Source organism: Atractosteus spatula, chromosome 1 (genome assembly GCF_055471065.1).
Source record: "Atractosteus spatula isolate fAtrSpa1 chromosome 1, fAtrSpa1.hap1, whole genome shotgun sequence".
Taxonomy (NCBI): Eukaryota; Metazoa; Chordata; class Actinopteri; order Semionotiformes; family Lepisosteidae; genus Atractosteus; species Atractosteus spatula.
Window position 1 is genome coordinate 52,310,217 of NC_142706.1, and position 22,077 is coordinate 52,332,293.

The window sequence follows — 22,077 nt, forward strand, 5'->3', positions numbered from 1 at the left end:
TCATTGCTTGTCGTCGGCTGTCTGTTGCTTAGCAAACAGAATCAACACAGGAGCTCTTTAAAACCTGTTTAAGCACCAACCACATCGAAGAGTAGGCTGCCGACTTGGCGTTTCTTTCTTTGTGGAACAAATGCAGTGAAACTTCAACTCCCTCAGCACGGCCACGTAAATTAAAATACTGACGAATTAAACTGACATCACTGACCAGGCGCTGCCTTGCTTAAAGAAGAAATGACATCTTCAGCACCGCGGTCTAGCTACGGAAAAGAGGTATTCAAAAAACGGTGGTTTGACACCGAAGACTGGGAGCTTCTTCAGAGACCCTTGGACCCGTACGAGTTTGAGAGGATTCGGAGGGTGGCCAGATCGTCGTGGGAAGCTGACACCCGAAAACGGCTAGAGAGTTTTACTACCTATAGGGGACAGCATTGCACCAAAACACTGGACGAGCCAACGCAGTGCAGGGTCAGGCCGAGCTCTCCAACTCGCATGGAGAAGCCCCATCCGTCGGAGTAAGAACCCGACCGCCTTCCCGCTGAGGTTTTCTAAGTTCATATTTTAACAGGTGCAACTGAAAATTAAACGTAGTTTTTATGGCGTTTTTGGTTGTACGCGATACAACTAGCAATGAAATCGCATCTTTCCACCAGCGCATTGGGTTTCTTGGAAAGCGGGAAGAAATAAATGTAGTATTATTTTCAGCAATTGTGAGAATTGTAGGTCAGACAAATTATGTTGTAGTGCTTCCCAAAACGCGTCACTCCCCAAAGATCGTATGAGCTTGGCATTTGAAAAATAAAAAGAAACTTAGGTGGTGGCAATGAAACAAAAACCCACTAACCTCATTTTATGCTTTTTAAACGATACCTGACAGGATAGCATGCTGTACGTATTGTAAAAATGTTTTGGAATTACGTTTTCTTCTTCTCTGCCACTTTCAGATTCCTTCACACCTTTCAATGGTTAATATTAATGTTTTACTTTCCTTGTGTTCCAGAGTTTTTTTAGTGACCAAGCTACATACTGTTTCTGGATACTTTAATTCTGTGGACCACCATGCTGTTGGGAATGCCAGAGGTAAGAGCCCCCTTTGCTTGAGAGAACTGACATATTGCCCTCCTTTTTTGTTGGTGAACAAATGTCATGGATGGTGAACCCCAGATTGCAGGATTCTTCTGCTTTGTAGCTGGCTATATCAACTAGAAATTATAAGGGTAGTAGAATCCTTTCCCCCCACAAAAGGATCTTATCTCTTAGAGCCACCAGTGCTGCCACAGATCAGACAAGACAGGTAGTGTTTTTACAGCTACAGTCAAGAGTAGTAATGTCTCTTAAAAGAGCACACACAAAATAAGAATCCCCAAGGGACTCGCTCACAGAAACACATGAACACTCATGGACCCTAGTTACTCTCTACTGCCACAGTGAAGAAACTCTGTCGTCATTCAGTGGTGTTAGGTATCCTCTTCAGTCTTGACCTGACCCAATCAAAGTGATCCCTCACAATCCACTCAGGTGTCTCCGAGATCGATATCGGGCGGGAGGGGAGAGAGACGATGCCAAAGCCTTCCTCTCCTGCTGTCTGTACAGTCCCCTCTGGCGTCCAAGCCTTCTCCAGTGTCCAGTGGCGCAGTCTGTCCCTCTAATCTGAGCCTGCTGCACTCTGACTGGGACTTGTCCTGCCCTTTTCTAGCCAGGAGTCACGACTCGTTATGGGGAAGACGGAGGTGTCCCTGTGATGGAACAAGTAATAGGTTTATTCCATGCTGAAAAAAAGAAGAAAGAAAACACAATGTTTTGGCCGTGGAGCCCTCTTCAGGTGTGAGAGAGACAAGGCAGCAGGCAAAGGTAATGTAGCAGGAGAACAAAGGCTGGGAGGGAGGAGGAGTGAGAGGCGGGAGCAGGGGACAGAAAGAGAGGCCAATCAACAGGTGTGAAGTCAGAATAGGTGTAGAGAGGTGTGAAATGAAACTTCCAATGAATGGAGAAAATTTAGAAGAAATGTGATGCCCTGAGTGTGGGCAGAGCTCACACATGGCTTGGGGCTCGTTAATGAACTGGCTGTTTGCAGATGGCCAGATGTGACGATGCTCTGTCTGTTCTTGCCCTGTTCCAGAGCCCCCCTCTCAGTCTGAGGCCCAAATAGACCTCTCTCGCAATCCCACATGTCACCTTTGAGCTGTGTCTGCACAAGGAGGACCTTTGATAAATGGGACGCTCCGAGGACAAGGAAGACAAAGTCTTACAGAGACACTGGCTCCACAGCCGAAACATGTCTCTTTTCTTTTCAGCATGGAATAAACCTTTACTTGTTCCTTTACTGGCCAATTAAAGCAACCTTGAAGGCAGTATAGCCCCCAATGCCTATTGGTCTACACCTATTTTGTCACTCTGTGACAGAAGTAGTACAGTTTGGCTGAAGTAGTTCAAGTAGGTAGCTACGTAACTTTTCTTCTCTTTTCAGCATAGTACAGTTTGGCCAGTCTGTTGACTTTCGCAGTCCTTAAAGATTCAAACCTTTGATATAGTACTGCATATATATATTTAAAATACTCATATAGGGGCAGTGCGGTGGCTCTGTGGCTGGAAGGTTGCCGGTTCATACCCGTGGCCAGCAATAGGAATCCTACTCCGTTGAGCCCTTGAGCAAGGCCCTTAACCCCAACTGCTCCCGGGGCAACATATAAATGGCTGACCCTGCGCTCTGACCGCAAGCTTCTCTCCCTGTCTGTGTGTTTCATGGAGAGCAAGTTGGGGTGTGCGAAAAGACAAATTCCTAATGCAAGAAATTGTATATGGCCAATAAAGTGATCTCTTTCTCTCTCATATACATTTTCTTTGCTTTTTGTATTTTTCTTAGTTCCTTTTTTTCCTAAACACCCAGTGCAGAATGTCATTTTTCCTCGGTGTCTGACTGCATTGACCTTCCCTCACACACAGCGTGTTGACCGGAAACATAGTGATATGTCACATATTTATTTCAATATCAGTAAGAGATGGAAATTCTGAGCTGTTGTTATTCATACCCTAAGGCAGGACGGTGAGCCAAGTTTTATAGTAAGAAAAAGTGATGCCATGTTTTCAGTATTCATTGTTTTTTGTTTTACCTATGAAGTAAGTCTCTGCATTAAAAAACATAAGCCACTCTCTTAATTATTAAATGTTAGGATATGGAACTGACATTGGAAGTGCCTTTCAGATTAAAGGTTTGTATTTACAACCAATTATTGAAATCCCCAAAAAATAACTATTTCAACAGAAACGGCACACATTTTCAGGTAATCAATCCTGAGGTGGCATAGAGAGCATAACTGTACCTCAGAGCACAAATGGAAAGGTAGAAATGTTCCAGCTTTGCCAATCTAGAAATTGTATAACATGTTTAACAGCCGGAATTCATGTGAAGCTTGTTAAAGTTGTTAGTTGGGAGGGCAGTTGTAACTACGTTTACATGTCACTTCTCTCTGATTTGTTCCCTTCCCTTGTCCACTAATAGAATAGCATTCACGCTCACTTACTGACCCATGTAATTACTGTAGACATGAATTGAACTCCATTCTTCTGCACAGGTTTGGCAGTGCGGTTTGTGAGACATCCTTGGTGTAAAATTGAAAAGCTGAATGAAGGGCACATAAAAGTGGGCATTTGTGCAAAACAGGCTCATGAGGAAAGTCACATGTTCACCTACCACTGAGGGGGCTCCTAGCCTCTGTGCACTGTACACTTTACAGCTTCCTGCAACTTGTAGCAGGCCCAAGACGTAGCAGGCTCTACAAAGCAGGCCCAAGAAGATGGTGCTCTTTGTTGAATCACAGATGGACTGATTTGACCTTCTGGACGGATCCAACCGGAGCTAAAAAAAATTGCCCTTATTCTGTCATACTGCAGGTGTCAGCATTTTAAAAGAATGCTAAAGAAGGAGTAGAGCACAAATGTAGATTCTACAGATTGATCACAGCATATCACAGGAAATCAATAGCACTGTATGGTTGTTTCAAATCTGCGTAGAAATGTTGTCCTAAATTATGGGCTGGTGTTTTTCTATGCAAGAAGCTATTTATCATATCACGTGCAGCTGAATTACATTCCTCATTGAAAATAACTGAGGTTCATTTGAATTAATGACAACCCTCCCTCTCTCTGTGTAAAACCGAGAACCAGTTGGTTCAGTACTTTCTTATATAGAGTGTCTTTTTCCTATTCATCACCATCTCAGAGCTTCTTACAGTGAATCAGTTATGAATACCGCAAAACTGAATAAGAATGCAATTTTCCCAGAGGTGGTCGTCATCAAGTGTAATCTAATTCCGCTTGCAGCTTCTTTTCAGATTGTTTAAACTTTAAATGAAATGCTTGTCTACACTGTCAGTGATCATAATATCGCATAATCCACTTTCCTAATATGATGGAAGTTGCTTTGTGAACTAAAACGGGGCATATGGTTTGTCAGGTGTGTGGACAGGTACAGCAGTGGCAAATGTGGTTGTGTCCTGCGCGTATGGAGAAACAGAAAGAGATAGGTGACTTGACAGGGTCAGGACTGAAGGAACGCTTGCAGGCCTGCTGTCTCTAAGAAAGCACAGAAAGATGGAACTGGAAAAGATGTTCAAAGACTCTGTAACAGAGAAGCAGTAGTTGTGAGGGGAGCTTGCATGGTGGGGGTGTCTGGAGGACTATATAAAAGGTTAATAAGGACATTAGAGGTGCACTTAACCTTTGTGCACCCATTTACCCTGACCTGTCTAATAAAACCCTCACATACTTTAACAAGTTCCCACATCTGGGGAATTTGCAAGAGTAGCGAAAAATGTACAAGCACACTTTCAAAAGTAAAAGGGAGGGTTGACTTGAGTGATTGTTGGGCACTACACAAATAAGCAAAAACATTATCATGTTCGTACAGATTTGCATACTAGAATGGCAATTTTGCCACAGTTTTGGTATTCATACTGCATGATGCTTTTTTAGTGTATGAATGCTAGGTTGGGTACTGAGAAGTGTTTTGTGTGCTTTAGGTGGGGTGAATAATGCAATAGCCAATGATCCTATTCACAAACATTATACAAGCATGGCCAATAGAAAAGTGAAAATTCTGGGCACATAGGCTGAGCTTAATTGGGACTGTTTTGTCTTGGGAAACCAGGCATTTCCTCTGTCAATAAAGATGAAGGCTGGTAATGTAATTTCCTCCTAATGCAGTTTGGCCATATTTCTCAAACAGGAGGAAAGAAGCACTTAAATCAGATTGAAACCATGATTGACCTTGTAATCTCATATCTAAAAGGAATCACATCAGCAATATGATAGAGTGTAATGGTAAAAACCAAAACAGTAACACTAGCAAAAACATTACGTTTAAGGTTCTCAAAGTAGTCAGCCAGTGAAACTGCCTGATTAATGATGCTTGAACTCTAGAAAATTAAGGAGAAATCCATTTGAATCCACTACCTAAATGGGACTGGGAGCATCCAGGGATACCTTGTTGAGCTCTGCTGCTGTTGAGCTGGTTGAAATGGGAGGAATGGTCCTCAGTTTCAGATGCATTGGTGACCCCTGTTGCTGACTGGTCAGGCTGGTTCCCAGTGTTATAGTAAATATTAGCAGGATACTAACTGGCTATTTCAAATGTACTGTTATTGAAAGACTAAACGTAAAATTAAGCATTGTACACCTTTGTACAGTAGCTGGTTATATTAAACAAGGTTAACATTATTCATTTTTTAGCTCTAAGGCAAGCATGCAATTCAGCTTTTGCAACACTGATCATAGGTCATTAAATTGTCTTTGGAGGAAAGAGTAGCATATATTAACAGTCCCATCAAGGACAGCTTAAGAGTTTGATCTACGTTTTGAGGGTTAGCCTGTGTGGATTTTGCACTTTTCAGCAGAATGCTCCCAGTTTCTTCCAGAGACATGCCGGCCAGCTTGATTAGCTATTCTGAATTGGGCCTTTCTCCGTGACACTGCAGTGGAAACAGAAGAGTGCTCCCAGGAGTGCTATAGCTTGCTGTGACCCTCACCGTGATGAGCGGCGACTGACAATGGATGGGCCTTCTCATTGGAGCGTGGATGACATTTGCAGTTATGTAGCGTCTACAAATGCTTCATCATTTTAATACTCACTTTCTAGGAAGTTTAGGATCTACTGTATATACAATTCATTATTTTCAAAGCCATGTTCCCTTTGGCAATAGGTTCAAGAACATTGTTGTCTTGTATCAGGCAGTCAAAAATCCATTAATATAGGATAAATGAACTGTACAGTCTCTTGGTGTCCTCAATAAGTACTCTGTATGCTGAAATTACAGAACATAACCTCCATCTACATCTATACTTTAAACAAAGGTCATAGAAATGGCATCACTGCAGGTACTCTGTGTACTCATATTCTGTTTTTGGACACAGCAGATGTGTCTTTAATGCAAACTGTGAGCACATCATACATGCTCATCAGCTTCAATTGTGAAATATGCTATTCAGACCTCTTCATTGTCTTCATTTAGCATAAAAATGCATTGTAGGAAAAGATACAGAAAGCAAGATGCTTAAGGAAAAGGAGCAGAGTACACAGACAGGAGACACAGGACCTGTACTGCAAGGTGTCTTTTATTAGCACTTTTGGTGCACATGTCAAAATGAATGCTGGGTGTCTTTTCTTATACAGATCTAATGATATTTTAAAGAAATTGGGCTTGTAGAATATTTCTAATTCCTCCTGGTATCTTCACAGATTTATTGAACATAATGCTTCCTTTCTGCCTGTCAAGTGTCAGGGCTGTTTTAATAAGATGGGTATTATTATGTGCTATTGTAATTATAATTTGTTTGATGATGATTGAATTCAGACCTATGAAGATCAAACAGCCCTTGTGATTGGTTGACATGGTTAGGTAGCTGTGGAAACCTTGTGTCTGAAGCAAACAGCATCTTGTCTGACTAAGGGAAACATTGACATTCTGCTTTGTTGTTTACCTTGTCAGTTTGAATTGGGTAGTTTGATGATGCAGAAACGCCCCCCCCCCCCTTCACTCTCTGTAAAATCTCTACCTATTTTTGGTTCAGTGATAACAGATTAAGGAAATCATAATAGAATGTACCCTTTTATCAACACGAACCACTGTATTACTTAGAAAGGTAAATAAGTCTGATGTTTTAAAATTTGAATCTAGAGGACATATTAAACTTGACTTTGTCATAAATTAATATATGTACATTATTTAATTTTCTTATTAATTATGAGTTAATGAGCTCATAATTGATTTTAATCTAATTATAAATATATACAGTACCTATGTAATTCTGCACCACAGCAGGCTTATATTTTTATTGAACCGTTTATTCTGAGATCATTACAGAGGCAGATACACCATACAATATATTATTATTATTATTATTATTATTATTTAATTGTGGTGCTGTATTTTCAGTGTTAAGTGTTTTCTTTGTTTGATAAACATTTATTACTGGAGAATATTAATCTGTATGAAAATTTAGGATACTTTATTACAACCCCATTTCTTTTCTGGTTTAACATGTTCAGTGCATTGTCCACTAACATTTTTGAAACATTTGCAATGTACCGAAAAGTTAGTGGACATATACTGTATACAGCAGCTAGCCTCACTGTAGAGTGCTCTGGGTTTTATCTGGCTCTCGGTATTGCAGGTACTTGAGATGGTGTTCTGCAGCTCACAGCTGGCTCAGGCAGCTAGGGCCTGGATGAATCTTGCTCCAGAAGCTGGTGGGTAACAATCTGATTGATCATTTACATTTTACACCCTCTTTAATGCCCAGGGACCTGAAAATGTTAGGCTTTGAAGTGTCCAGACCTTGTTTTGCATTCTGTTTTTGTTTAATTTGTCCTATTTTGTCAATTCATATCTCAGAGGAAATTGCAACAGTCTTGAAGTTATCAGCACCTGCCAAGACTTTCTTTGCACTATTTTGTGTTGCAGTGTTTATATTACTTTATTTGAGATTAAATTGGAATTCTCAGATTACAGTAAATGGTCACATTTATAGTGCCCTACAATTTGCTACCTCTACTATTACCGAGAACCTAAAATGCATATATCAAAGAAACAGTGCCAAAGTACACTTGGTTTGGATGTTATCCATGGGACATCCATTCCATGTAAATGTTTCTGTCTCAACATCACTTCAAAATAAATTTAGAAGGTGGCTCATAGCTACAAATTCAAGGAGGAATTCTTGTCTTCTTCCTTTTAGCTAATTGATTCCATATCTTCATGTACAAAGTCCTTGCATGTTGCTTATGAAATAAGCATGTTTGCACACCTTTAAGCTGGCCTCAAAGCAAAAATAAAGTCAAGCCCGTTTCTATTCTGAATCTGCATTCACTCAGATTTTAAAACGGCTCTCGCACTCCTGTGTAACATACAATTGTGAAGTCTAAGGGGTATATACAGTTTGAGGTTTACTTGAAGATGCTGAGTTCAGAAAGAGGCAGTGACGAACAGGAAGTCTTGCTGTCTTTATTCTGCAGCTTGAGTTCCTGTATACACACACTGTTTAAGCAGCTTCCCTTGCTGAGGAGGTCAAGAGAGGTCACTGTGGGATTACACAACTTTGGCAACAAGATCAGCTCCTCTTGTGAATCTGCAGACTGTTCCCCCAGGAGTTGAACCAGATGTAATAAAACCAAAACTGACTAAAGTACGAGCAAAAAAGCCAAAACTATTGATGTGCTGAAGCCAGTTTTCCTAAGATGTGGTCAAAGGTTAAGAAGGTTAAGGTCTTCTAGACAGCTTTAACTGGAAAAGCTTGTACAATATTGTGGTGAAAAAAACTGCTTTTGTTTCTTAGAAAAAGGGAAAAATCACAACTTAGGAAGCCATTCTGTTTTAGTCATTCTATAGATTTTAGTGGTCATTTTTAGAAGGTTTGGTACAAAGAGGTTTTGGTAATCCTTAAGTAATTTCATTTAACTAAATCTTTATCCAAATCTTCATTGGGTTTGAAGCAGCTTTTTTATTACCACTCATATAAATCAGTTTTAGCATTTCTACAAAAAGTAAAGACAATTAAAATAAATCCAGTACATGGAAAAATGCAATATTCAGAAAAACACACTTTAACTTGTCTGTTAAAAATAACAGTACTCTGCTTTCCAAACCCTAAAAGTAATGCGTTTTCACCTCAAGTTAAATGATTTGGTATATACATTACCTACAGGCAATAAAAATGCAGTAACTTCCTCTTATGGGAAATGATGCAATAAATCCTCAGGTCACCAATCTGAGTTACAGATAACAGTATGGGGACTGTTTCACTGCTGTTTCCGAGCTGGTAACAAACACCAGTGTGCACGTTTCATGGAACATTATTCGGTGTAATAATGTCATGATGCAGCCCTTTTAATTAGTGTATTTATAAGCTCTAATACTTTTCTGCAAGATGCAAGCCATGATTGACTAATGCAGAGAGGAATCATGGCTTAGGATGCTGAGATCTCGCAGTACTGTATATGGTTGCACAAGGCCTTAATGTCCATTTCTCATGTGTTAGGCCTTGCTGGGACAACTGGCAGTGTTGGGACATGACCCTTGTCCTGGTACTCCACTTCACTCCAGCAAGACAGCTCTGTTTCATTTGTGTTCAAAATATTCACAAGTGGCTTCAGTCTGCCACACTAAACGTCATCACTGGGACTCTCCACAGCTCAGGAACAGCTGAAACGTGCGTGGCAGACTATGGCAAATTAGATTATTGTGGTGGAGGAGTGATGGCGTGGCGAGCAGTGAATGCTGAGTTCTAGTCTGAACTTTGGTCACAAGCTGTTGTCCAACATACGTCTCCACACATTTTCGGTCCTCTGTTAGTATAAACTGGCGGAGACAGACCTCAGTTTCTTACGTGGCAAAACCCACACTGCCAGGATTTAAGCATTTCTTTGCATTTGCAACACACGCAACATAAGCATTTCTTTGAGCTTACAACGTTCAAAGTTCATGTTTGCCTGCTGTGAACCCAAGTGAAAACATCTGGGATATGTTTGACTGGAACATTCTGAAAAACAGACTCTTTGCAGAAGCCATTCCCCCAGTTTGTATGTTCTCCCTGTGTTCACTTGGGTTTCTTCCCACATTCCAAAGACATGCTGGTAAGTTAATTGGCCCTGGTGTGAGTGTGTGTGCTGTGTCTGTGAAAAATGTGCTCTATGATGGACTGGTGTCTCTTTTCCTGGTGTTTGTTGCTTGCTGGGATAGGCTCCGGCTTCCCCACCACCCTGTATTGGATAAAGTGGTTAGAAAATGGATGAATGGATCTCAGCAAGTGCCATACAACTACAATCCTTTCAGTAAAGTGAGTCCTACTAGTACAAGTAGTTCCCACTTGTGCCATCTGCTTTGTGTTACACCGTTGAGTCTGAAGAAGTCCATGGGGTTGATTTTGTCAGTTCCGTCAGAAGTTTGTATCCTTGAATCGGGTGATCTCGAAAGTGCCTCTGTTCAGAACTAATCCATGACTGGACCAAGTGCTGTGCAGGAGAGTATGATAATTTCAGGTAAACTCCAGGAGAGTTGGCAGCCCTACACCTAATCTATACCAGGTGGACTGCGGTTTCCTCTGTCTTGCATTGATAACTTGAACCAAGCAATGTATTTGTCATATGAAACTTTGTGGAGTCAAAATATAGCAAAAATGTCTGGATAAAATAAACTTCACAGTGGAACCCTAGATCTGCTGTTTATTATTAGTGTTGGGGCTTATATGGCATGGGAGCCTATAGATGATTTCCTTTGATTTTTCATGTACCTTGTGCTAGATTCTTCTTCACTCCAGGTATTTAAAATTCTTCCCGTATCTAGAAGAAATATTTAAAAAGAGAAAAATCCTTGCTTATTTCTCAGTGGTTCTATATACTGCACACTACACTAGTACACCTTGTCCCTAATTTTTGTTTTGTATCTGTTAACTTGCTAATTAAAAAGAATAGATTTGAGACAGTCTCTCCGTCTTTTGTCATGCATTGCCACATTTCTTTTCATTGTGACAAATTGTACTACCGCTCCTTTTTCAGAAAAATGAGTATAGATTTCAGCAATCTAATTTAAAGTCAATTACCAGTGCTTTCATTAGAAATACTGTAATTATGCTTAATCTACAGCCTGATAAAATATTACCACTTTGGTAGAACAATTTTGGATTATGCAATGAATAACATATCGCTTAATAAATTAAGATGGATTAGTGAAAAGTAAATAATTTTCAATAACCTAGTCACATGACTTGTTTAAAGACAAGTTTCTTTAAAAAAACAAAAGCTTTTATTTTGAAGCGTAACATTTATTTTGTTCAATGAATTAGGAATAACACTAACTGAATAATGTTGATATGCTCTTGTAGCTGTAGTTCCTTTATCTAAAAAGAGAAAATCATTAACCACATGTCTTATAATTTTATGTAATTGTTGGCATTTTTTGTGGAGTACATATAAGCTCAGTGGATTTTCTAGTATTTTATTGAATTCAAATTAACATGTAGATGGGGTAAATCACAGCAGAGGCAGTAGCTGGATTCTGATCCTTTTTTGGCCGTTGAAGTGATGAACAGTGTGATGGCATGATGAGCTGATTAGTGATCATCCTGCAGGCAGATTGAGGCTCGGTGGGAAACTAGGGTGATGAAAAGAGTAATAGCAAGAATTCTGGGAACATGTCAGGACATAAATAGCTCACTCTTAATTTAAAAGAACGTCTGTAGAATTATTAAGACTGAAAAAGCAGCTGTCCCACCAAGTCACAATGGCCATAGAAACAGAAAACAACCGAGCACTTTAAAAGATTCACCTTCTTTACAGTTTATATGTCTAAAAAAGGCATAATGACAGCAACACCAACTGCATGGGATTCGAACAACAATCACAATGTTGGTTATCAATTAGCAGTGCATTGTTGGGTGTGGATTGGCAGCAGAACATCAAATATAAAAAAACAGGCTGGAGAAGTGAGAAAAAAAAGAAAGAAACAAAAGACAGAAGAGCAGAGGTGGGAGTTGGATAGGGAATAGAAGTGTTAGGAGGGCAATAAGGTTCTGTAAAAGTAAATGTTTGTTACCTTAATTCCAAAAGCACTTAACACTGCTTTTAAGTATACAGCTTTTTCTTCAATTTTCTATAGGAAGCCTCATTAAAAATGTAAGATTTTCAATTTTGAATCCTTTATGCTACATTTCTGTGGTAGAGAGCAAAGCTGTCCAGGACTTGGCAGTGAGCATGTTTCAGCAGCGTGGGAGCTCACTAAAAGAAGGCTCTCCTGCACACAGCTACATCAGCCAGGTAAGGGTGATGTCTGTGCCCTGAGTGACATTAATAAAAATCTCATTTTAAAACTTGAGCCTTGCCAAAAACAAAACTTTAAATTCTAAAACAACTTAAATGTTCATAATTACTTGATTCTGTATTATGTACTGTATATGGTCTGACATAATGTATGATATAATGTCATTTTTTATCCTTACTTTCTGTTTTTGCTGTTGCTTTTGTGAGAAGGCCATGTCCAAACACATCAGACCAGAGTGCATTGTGCCAATGAACCAGTGGCTCAGGAGGGCAGGGAAAGAAGGTACATTGAAAAAGACTGGACAGGACCAAACTTTCTATTTCAAGTGACTGCATGTACTGTCCGTAAAAGCATAAATGTTTCCTCTGCTTAACTGATTACGAGAATTGTAATAATTTATTCAAACTTTTAAAAAAGGCATAAAAGTAAATCAAGCTGTATGCAGGTGAACAGGAAAGCTGTGGAACAACCACATTATCTTTGTATGTTTTCAAAGGATACATTTTGATGAAGTTGGGGGATTTTTTCAGCTGTCACACAAAAAGTAGAAAACTATATAAAACAACTTCCATAAAAAGATCCTAGTTCCAGTACTGAGGAATGGATGTCTTGTTGACTCATGTTTGGAGTGCTTACACCACATGTACCTCACTGCAGTCTCAAGTACTTCTTCCTTTCTATCAAGCACCAGTTTTGTAGATTTTTACTTACCATTTTGTGTTAAGATACTGTATTAAGTATCATTACTACTGTGCCAATTAACCTAGCTAGCTAGCCATTGTGCAGCGACTGTGCACGTGGGTCATGGTGAACCATTCTGCATTTCCTGACTGCCTGGGGGGAATCTGAGGTGATTTTCCAACAGGTTGTGCTGTCTCACAAGCTGAAGGCTGCTGGTAAGACAGGGCTATCAAAGTGAATGATGTGTCTATTTTTTTCTTTCTCAGAAGGGTTATAGCTATTTTCTCCCTCTCTCCGTCTGTCCCCTCTTCTTGATTTATTGCAGAAACCGCGGCTGTGGCGAGCCTGTTAAAAACCCTGTCCACAGACCCTCAGCGAGCACAGCGGAAGGGCCTGGGCCATCGCGAGGCAGCGGGACACAAAGCCTCCGACTTCCAGATCCACCCGGAATGGGTGACTCAGCCCTGGCACAGTCAGTACCGGCACTCACAGGAAAGTGCGGGGAAACATGTCAATCAACAACCATGAAGCATCCTTTTTTTAGCAGCTACATAAAGGCTGAGACAAGACAGCTGATTTAGTGTATGTGACAAGACTTCAGGACTAAGATGTATTTAGAAATGATTGCTCTCTGTGGACATTATGATTTGTAAAAGTAAAAGATGTGCCAGAAAAATCAGGCAGATTTCCATCTAAATCACTTCAGTCAAATCCCAGGGTCCTTGTCTATACGTTTTGATCTTATTCCTTTTCTGGATCTTTTTAATTCAGATGAAAAGCACTTCTTTGGTGTGGACAGTGCATCTGAGGTAGTGAAACCTACAATGTTTACAATGATTTAATCAAACCTGTTAATATCTGTGAGCTATGTGGACACTAAAAGCTAGTTATGGCCTCTTGGGGGAAACTGGACCTCACACCCTTTCATACGTAATTCGAATGACTAGCTTGTGAAAAGTAGTGTTTATACTGTGCTTGTGGTCTTGCTGACTGGTGATGGACTGTTATTCAGATGATTAGTCTAACTGAACCTCATTGTAATGAAAAGCTCATTAAAAATACTAATTAATAGGAAGCCCTGGGAAAGTGGTGGTATAAGATTATTCTGGATAACCAGAAAACAGATTATTGTATACATCATTTACTGTACTTGCAGCAGAATAACTTCAATTTCTGACAAAATAGCAAGACGTCAACCAAATTGGGTTTAGCCAAAGTTTACCCTAAAGTAAACATTGATACAATTTGGTACAGACATTAATAAGACAGACACAAAGGCTATTAATGAATTTAGTTATTAATAGTTCAGTCATCTGCTGTAAAAAGTGGCACATGGAGTATTCAAATCACTCCAAAGATATTTGGGAGACTGGGGTTTGTCATTGCTAGTATGCATTGAGGAATATTACCTTAAAGGTAATATTATTACCTTAAAGGTGTTCATCGTGATTCCTTTGTTAATGCGATATGAGCTATACATGATTGGCATGGCCCTTGCTAAAGGATCTTTGCCTTTTTCATTTCTGGCAGATTGTTGGAAATTCTGCATCACTTGGTAAGGGCAACTCCAAATCCAAGGCAGGATACACATGGAGATTCTACACAAGATTAACAGCAAGCCTTCTGCAGCTCCTGACCATGAAAGAAACATTAGTCAGCTATTGCATGAACCTTTGCTCAACCGAACTGCTTAGTGAACTGTATACATTGATTCGCACAGAGGCCATTGGGCACAGCTTTTACATTTGCACTAAGGGTGTAGTAAATATGTCTTTAAACAGATGTGCCTGTAAGTTTTAAAGTGTATTACACTAGAAATGCCGATTATGCATAGTGACTTAGAATACGTACTGTATAATGAAATGAAATGGCTTTTGGGTGGGATATGTGTGAAACTTCCATATATACACCTGAGCATCTCTACCCTCTCAAAAGGCAGATCCAGGTAGGAGTGCATTATTTCTTATGCCCTTCCCACCAAACCCAATCAAAAGACGGACAGCAAATGGATATTGTGTTCTATGCATCTTTGAAAAAACCCCATTGGTAAAGGGGTGTTCCTACTTTGCCTAACATACCTATTAAGAGACCACATTAACTTGCACAGCTGCAAATGAAGAAGACTGTCCCAGCAGTGCTGTTAGAAAAGCAGTTTGGCACTGCACTTTGAGTGGCATGGAGGTATTGACCTCTTTAATCCTTTTATTATAATATAACAATGTGGCAGTATCCTGCGGAAGTTCCATCTTAAAAAAAAATAAGTTGCTTCTTCAACAGTAAAACAATTTAAAAAATCTTACAGCCAAACAGACTTCAGGTAGGAGTCTGGGAAAGATCTGAAACACTATTCACTGCAGGGGAGCCATAGTCCAAGGTGGTCTTTAGCTGTAGTTAACAGTGAAAAACATGTCTTTTAACACCTGCAAACAACTCTAGTGGATCTGCTTTCATTACTCCGTTTGGGTGAGTAAGAACAAGTAGCAATAAAAAAAAAAGAATTTGTCACATAACCCAATTTTATACATCTTCTAAGGCTCTACTTATTAATTTTGTTGTAGTCTTAAAACTTCACTTGTTGCGTACTTAATACTTCGGTCTTACAACAGAAGTAGTATTTAACACCAAAATATAACAGTATTTTTTATCACCTCCATAAAGGACAAAACATGTCTTTAAGGGTCTATCAATGTAATCTCAAACACAAAATAAATCACACTGAAAACACTGAAGAATGCTCCCTAAAGGTACAATCTTGAAACATCGAGGAAATAAAATTAACATATTACAATACTGAAAATGGATAAAGAAGACAAAACAAGAACAATATCTGGAGTAAGCTTTACTTCCAAATCCTGTTACAATGAGAACTGGCAATTGAACATAAAATAATGCAAAAAAAACCAACAGAACAAAAAAATACAAAATGATCTAATTACCAGTTATTGTCACAAACAACCCTGTACAGCCTTAAAGATGAAGTAATAAAAAAGCTTTATACAGTACATAACATTTTACTGTGCCGAAAGAAAATACTAAAGTATTATTGAGCTTCTTTGAGAAGTAAATACAGCAAACTTAAAGCAAAACAAGGACAGAAAAGAGTGCAGAGAAATAACAGCATGATTAAATGGAATCCAAAAAAAGTTTGCTTTTAAGAAAAAAAAGTAAGTGCTAAGAACTAGAGTTTGCAATATCATGCATCTTCCGAAGTGCTAAAGGTAGTCACGCAATAACTTTAAATCACTGTGCTGCTTACACGTAGCCAAATAATAGCTGAATCAAGTGCTTAGAAATACTGGTATAGAAAGGACAGCCTGATTACTGTCAGTTTTTTCCATTGAACACTGCATGAAAGTGCAGCCATTTTAGATATATTCAAAGGCAGACAAAAAGTGTCAGCAGACACGTTTTTCAGAGTCGACACTGAAAATCAGTTTTACTCATTCTCAGCTATCTCAGACTGTTCCCTTCCACCAAGTGGCACTAGAGTATAAAAGATAATGTAAATTTGAAGGGAGTTCTTAACTTGACTGTTCAAGAGCACCCCATATTGAAATAATGTAGCACCAGGACTGCATGCTGTACATACACATAGCAAAATTGCAGGGGGAGCAAAGGCACACTGCCTTCCCCCTGCTTTCAGAACCAAACAAACTCATTCCTCAGCGCGCAGCCCAATTTTTTTTTCAATTTTCTTTTGGTCTTTAAAACCTGCCTTTTTAAAAGTTAGCTTTGTTTTCCATTACAAAAACAAAATAAAAAAAAAAACAAGACACAAAAAAATTGGTGCGAATTCAAAATCCCTTTGCAAACAGTAAATCGTTTTGGCTTAAAGACCACTTAGGAAACATGAGTGCCATAGGTAGGAACTTCCTCTCACCTATGAGGGTAAATCATTGAGTTTTGCCTCTTTCCTTTTTGTATACAGAGATAATGCCAAATCTCAGCCAGGTATACTTTGTTTTTCTAAATGACAAATATAAAATAGTGCAAGACTAAAGCACTGTGCAAAACTGCCTTTTTTCATTTAGCCTGAGCACCTTTGCCCAGGAGTTTGACCTCTAACATCTATTTATCAAATAACCAAAGAAGAGAGGACTTTCTGTACATAACATTGTATTTCTCCATTCCTTAGAGGGTTTAACACATGGAAACCACTGCACCACCAGAAATGTGCATCTAAAAACAAACTTTTTTATAATACAAAAAAATAACATAGTATATATGAATGAGAGTGTTTCTTTACAGGACTACCTTACAGGCAAAATCAATTATACTGTACAATAAACCCTGGTTCTTGTATCTTTATACAGTATGTAAAGGGAATATTAAGTGCATTTTATTTTAATTTCGAAGCTATTAAGTGCAATTATGTTTTTAAAAATAAAAAGGAGAAAAGCTCAAGAGGATATAATGTCTCCATGGCAAATGTAAAAAGAATAGAGAGATGATACATCATAGAAAATGAATGGTGACTTTCTCACTACACACATAAGCCTTTTTCAAGGTGTGATTTATATCACATGTCATGACAGAATCTCTGATAATAAAAACAAGTATTAAACACTAACACAAAAGGCCACCAAATACTCTGTTGTTTACATTAAATCTTAACCAATCTTGGAACTTTATACCTAGCTTTTTGTCACGTCTAAATTTACATTCAAAAAAGTCCTTTTGGAACAGCTTTTATAATACAAAAAACTGAACATGGGCACCTGGAAACAGCATTAGATAGGAGGTAAAGGCCATGGTCATTAAACAAATCACCCATTATGTGTTAAACTCTACAATAAAACTGAGTTTAAGGACTAAATAGCTGTTATCTGTCATCCTCCAAATGACCTTTTATCCAGAAAGCAGGAGACAGAGCACATTTGGAAGGAAATTGCACGTGGTTGTAAAACACTGAGTGAAAATGTTTTCACTTCTTCAGATACATCACATTTTACAGCTATAGTACAAATTTACAGGCGCTCATGTCTGAGTATTTGCAATTCTTAATTTCTTCAGCTTTTCTAAATACAAAATAAAGAGGTAACGGGAGTATTTCTGGCTCAAAAAAGTCATTAAAAAACCACAGCTACCCAGACTGAACCAGCTGATACATAATTTATTCAGACCATCTTCTGTAATTCCACTTAAATTCCAAATGCATTTCATGATTTCTTAATGATATTATTATATTCAACTTTGACTTTGATTGGACGTAGATCTTCGTAAATGATTTGAAACACCTATGTTGTACCTGCTGTCGCCACTTGCAGTGGAAATGAGGTGTATATCTCATCAAAGAGTGCTTTCTCAGGTAAAAGAAGGCAATGGGAATCAAAAATAGTTGCTGTCCTTTGAAAGAAGACATTCACAATAAATCCGGGTCTGCTCTGGTAGACGGCTCAAAAACCCACGACAACGTCGCCTTCAAACAGCCAGAGGGACACGGACAAATACAGGCTACCGGCAATGCTGTGGTGTTCAGCGTCCCTGGTCCAAGACCATACTAACACCTGTGAAGTCAGGACAGAAAAGCATGCTTCCTAAAGCTTTGAGAAAAGCAATCTCTAGTAGGACGTGTGCAGCACTTCTTCCTCTCTCTTGTCTTTTATAAACGTTTCAGGTAGTGCAGTGGGTTCCTCTTTACAAAAAAAAAGCAAAGAAACTAAATTACAACAGAAAAGAAAGCAGCTTTGATATAAATGCATTAAGCACATACAGCCTTTGAATTTTCTACCTCGACTACTTTTATATCCAGCACGTTATGGTAACTTGGTCGGACAGGTCCTATTGCAGCGGGCGGCACAGTTCGCTCCCGCAACGGTCAAGGGAGGGAAGCGAGGCAGCATCACACCGTCTTTGCCTTCTCGGTCAGTCCCAGGTAGGCGAGGAAGGAGTGTTTGAGCGCGTCGGGAGACAGGGACAGGGAGGGGGAGGAACAGGAGGAGGGATGTAGTCTGGAGAAGGAGGAGGAGGAAGGCGGGTGGAATGTGCTGCCTCCCCCGAACTGGCTCGGGGGGAACAGGGTGGTGAGGGGGATGAGGTGAGCCAGATCGCAGTTCCTGTACTTCTCGTAGCGGGAGGCGAAGGACGTGCCATTGGCCGAAAGGTAGTGGAGGGCCGGCTTGGCTTCCTGTTGCTTGCCCGTCACGGACAGCGCCACGGACTGCAGCGCCTGAGAGGCGGACATGGTGAGCAGGGGGCTGCTGCTCTCGCTGCTGCTGCTGCTGCTGCTGGCGCTGCCGGCGCTGCCCACAAGGAAGGCCTCCTTGCCCTTCCGCAGCTGGCGGTGTGGCTCCTCATCGGGCGGCTCCCCATTCTGGTGCTTCTTGACGTGGCGGCTGAAGACGAAGGGGTGCGTGGTGGTGAAGGAGCACTCGGCACAGCTGAAGGTCTGCCGGGGGGCGTGCTTCAGCTTCTTGTGCAGGTTGAGGTTGTCCTTCCGCTTGCAGCTGTAGCTGCACTGGTCGCAGTGGAAGGGCCGCTCGCCCGTGTGCACGCGGACGTGCTCGATCAGCTTGTTCGCGGTCTTGGACAGGTAGCCGCACTGCTCGCACTTGTAGTGGTTGCCCAGCCGGTGCTCGCGGATGTGCATCTCCAGCTCCAGCTGGTTGGCCTTGACCGCCTGGCAGATGCGGCACTTGTACTCCATCTTGTAGTGCGTTTTCAGGTGGCACTCCATGGCCGTGGGCCGGTTGGTGGAGTAGATGCAGAAAGGGCACCTGGGACAGAACAGACACAGACGGAAGCGGGCGTTAGACAGGAAAGGGAAGAATATAAGAGGCAGGAGCGTTTGTTAAAAAATATTACGCAAACACACTCCCTAAAGCGTGATGAAGGGGGTAAGAGCTGAAAAGTGAAAACGTGTTTGTTGGTGTGTGTATATTGTTGATGTGAGTGTTTTTTTTTGTGATGCAGATAATTTAATTCTCCAGGTTTTATTTTGTACATAGGTAAATGAATAAATGAACGAGACTTACATTTATATAGCACCTTTCATCTGCTCAGGACCCCAGAGTGCTTCACAAACCCTGCAGAACAGAATCACCTCAGAAACCAATGGTGAAGCCCCTTTATCCTGCACTCCCCTATATGCTAGAGGATAAACACTGCCCTGCCCTGTGCGCCCAAGCCCAGCTGGCTGCCTGAGCATCACTGATTAAGACAGCCCACCGATCTCCATACAGTCCAGATGACAGCGCACAGGAAAAGAGGTACAAAGGAGCTTTCAAGCTCTACTTCCAGCTTTTAACTTGAAAGCTGGACGATTCTTGTTATTACAATAGTGTATGTCTCTTTAAAACAAAATATAGGTTGAAATGGTCACTGTATTGTAGATAGAAATGAGAAACTCTCGCAACAAAAAGATCAAGAAGGAATCATTTCAGCACTTACACACATACGGCTAATAACCACACTCAACAGATCTTTATCCCTTATCTTCACACTTCACTCGAAGGCTAGACCCTCGATCTTCCAATGTGCAACCACCAAATCACTGATGTAGTGCCATTTGAAACAGGCCTTGTTAGAGCCGTGTAAAAGTAGGTTGAGGAGGAATGGTCTTCTGCCAAGTCAGTGTGTTCGTTCATGTCAAGTTCAGAGAAGTAGCGAAGTGCTGAAATGGAACAGGAATGATATGACGGCCGTCCTTCCTTCGCTCTTAGGAGATGTGAGCTGAAGACAGCTACTGAAATACCTAGACCGGGGTCCCTTTCAGGTCCATATCTAATATCCAGGGAATATCTAACCCTGGACCTGGAGTCAAGTGAGCCTGCAGGTTGTTCCAAGTCTTTCTACAGAGCTTTCTGAAGAGCTGGCTTAAAACAATACACAGGTCGAATTAAGTCACAAATGCGCAGATATACATTAAGAGTTCTGCTGGAGTAAAAACTCATAGATACACTGGCCCTCCAGGACTAGGGTTTGAAAACTCTTTTGAAGCACAATGAGTGGTAAGGCAAGCCATTGTTCTAACTTTGGAAAAACTCATCATAAGCCTGGAGTTACAAGCAGGTTTCTAGTTGAGTCTGCAAAATTCCATACTGAAAACTAGAAAGAAAAAAATTTGTTGAATAAACTACTGTACATAAGACCTGTTGTGTTTTTTCTTTCTATGTTTCTATTTTGCCAGCTGCTCTTGGATGTGTGTCTGGTCTACCATCTTCCATTCATAACACATGCTGTACTGTATGACTGGCTTGTACAAAAGTCTTAAACATTACTTGAAACAAGTCAATGAATGTACAGTCCTAGGCAAACTTTGGTACATCTTTTGTGAATAATAAGAAAATATGCTGATTTTTATAATACTTATCTTATATCCATATATTTACAGTGCCCTAAATTTGTAGTGGGACAGGAAAAACAATGTTATTTTTGTTTTACAATCGAGGAATTTTCATTTGTGATCACACGACTAATGTAAAGGACAAGTACAATATACAGTAACATTTCATGACTAGGGAATGCAAGCATATGTAGTGCTATATTAAACAAAGCCACAGTTTGCGTTGAACAAGTTGATTTTCAGTGACCATTACAAAAATGTCACAGTGTAAAGGTCAGTATGGAATTTCAAATTCCTTCGCGGGAGCTACTGCATAACGACTTACTGACCCCACTACACTCTTTGTGTGACCATTGGAGGTGTTTTGCCAGCTGCACTCCCTTTGCATTCTTGCCTATTCTTGGGTGCTGTGGCTACTTTTTCCTTCAGCATGCAAAGCATGAACTCAGATGGATTTAAATCAGGAGACTGACTTTCGTTAGCCATTAGTTACATTATCAATAAAGTGGAGTGAGGCAGTTCCAGAGGCGGACCCCCACCATGCTTCACAGGCGAGGTGAGGTGATGTCATGGCCTAGGCTGACCGAGGTTGATCTCGGTCTCATTTGCCCAAAACACCCCCGGCTCACCTTTCTAGTACCAATGAAAAAGTAATCTGGATTTTCAGTTCATGAAGAGTCTGATGAGAGTTAACATCTTGCGGTATGATCTTTGAAAAAGTTCCTGTTTCATTCTTCTGCCAGCTGTGGATTGTGATACCTTCACCCCTGCACTCCTGAGGCTGCTTCACGGTTCTCATTCATAGCT

The 22,077-nt window shown here is 40.3% G+C and overlaps 2 protein-coding genes across 4 annotated transcripts in view; one reads left to right on the forward strand and one right to left on the reverse strand.

The window, feature by feature from the left end:
• The first annotated feature begins 231 nt into the window (after positions 1 to 231).
• On the forward strand, positions 232 to 13,514 carry LOC148841257 (uncharacterized). Its single transcript, XM_088920890.1, has 8 exons — positions 232 to 512; positions 998 to 1,077; positions 1,516 to 1,580; positions 1,694 to 1,747; positions 7,666 to 7,741; positions 12,207 to 12,301; positions 12,515 to 12,587; positions 13,312 to 13,514. The coding sequence occupies exons 1-8, from the start codon at positions 232 to 234 to the stop codon at positions 13,512 to 13,514; spliced, it is 927 nt and encodes a 308-aa protein (XP_088777016.1).
• Positions 13,515 to 15,814: 2,300 nt separating this feature from the next.
• Positions 15,815 to 22,077, reverse strand: part of znf827 (zinc finger protein 827) — a 67,064-nt gene continuing 60,801 nt past the window's right edge. For 2 of the 3 annotated variants that reach the window (XM_088915139.1, XM_088915138.1), the window contains exon 14: positions 15,815 to 19,702. In XM_088915139.1, the coding sequence (XP_088771265.1) occupies positions 18,829 to 19,702 (874 nt within the window). In that variant the 3' untranslated portion in view covers positions 15,815 to 18,828. Of the gene's footprint in view, positions 19,703 to 19,960; positions 20,012 to 22,077 lie in introns of all 3 variants that reach the window. The other variant, XM_088915140.1, reaches the window with a different exon arrangement.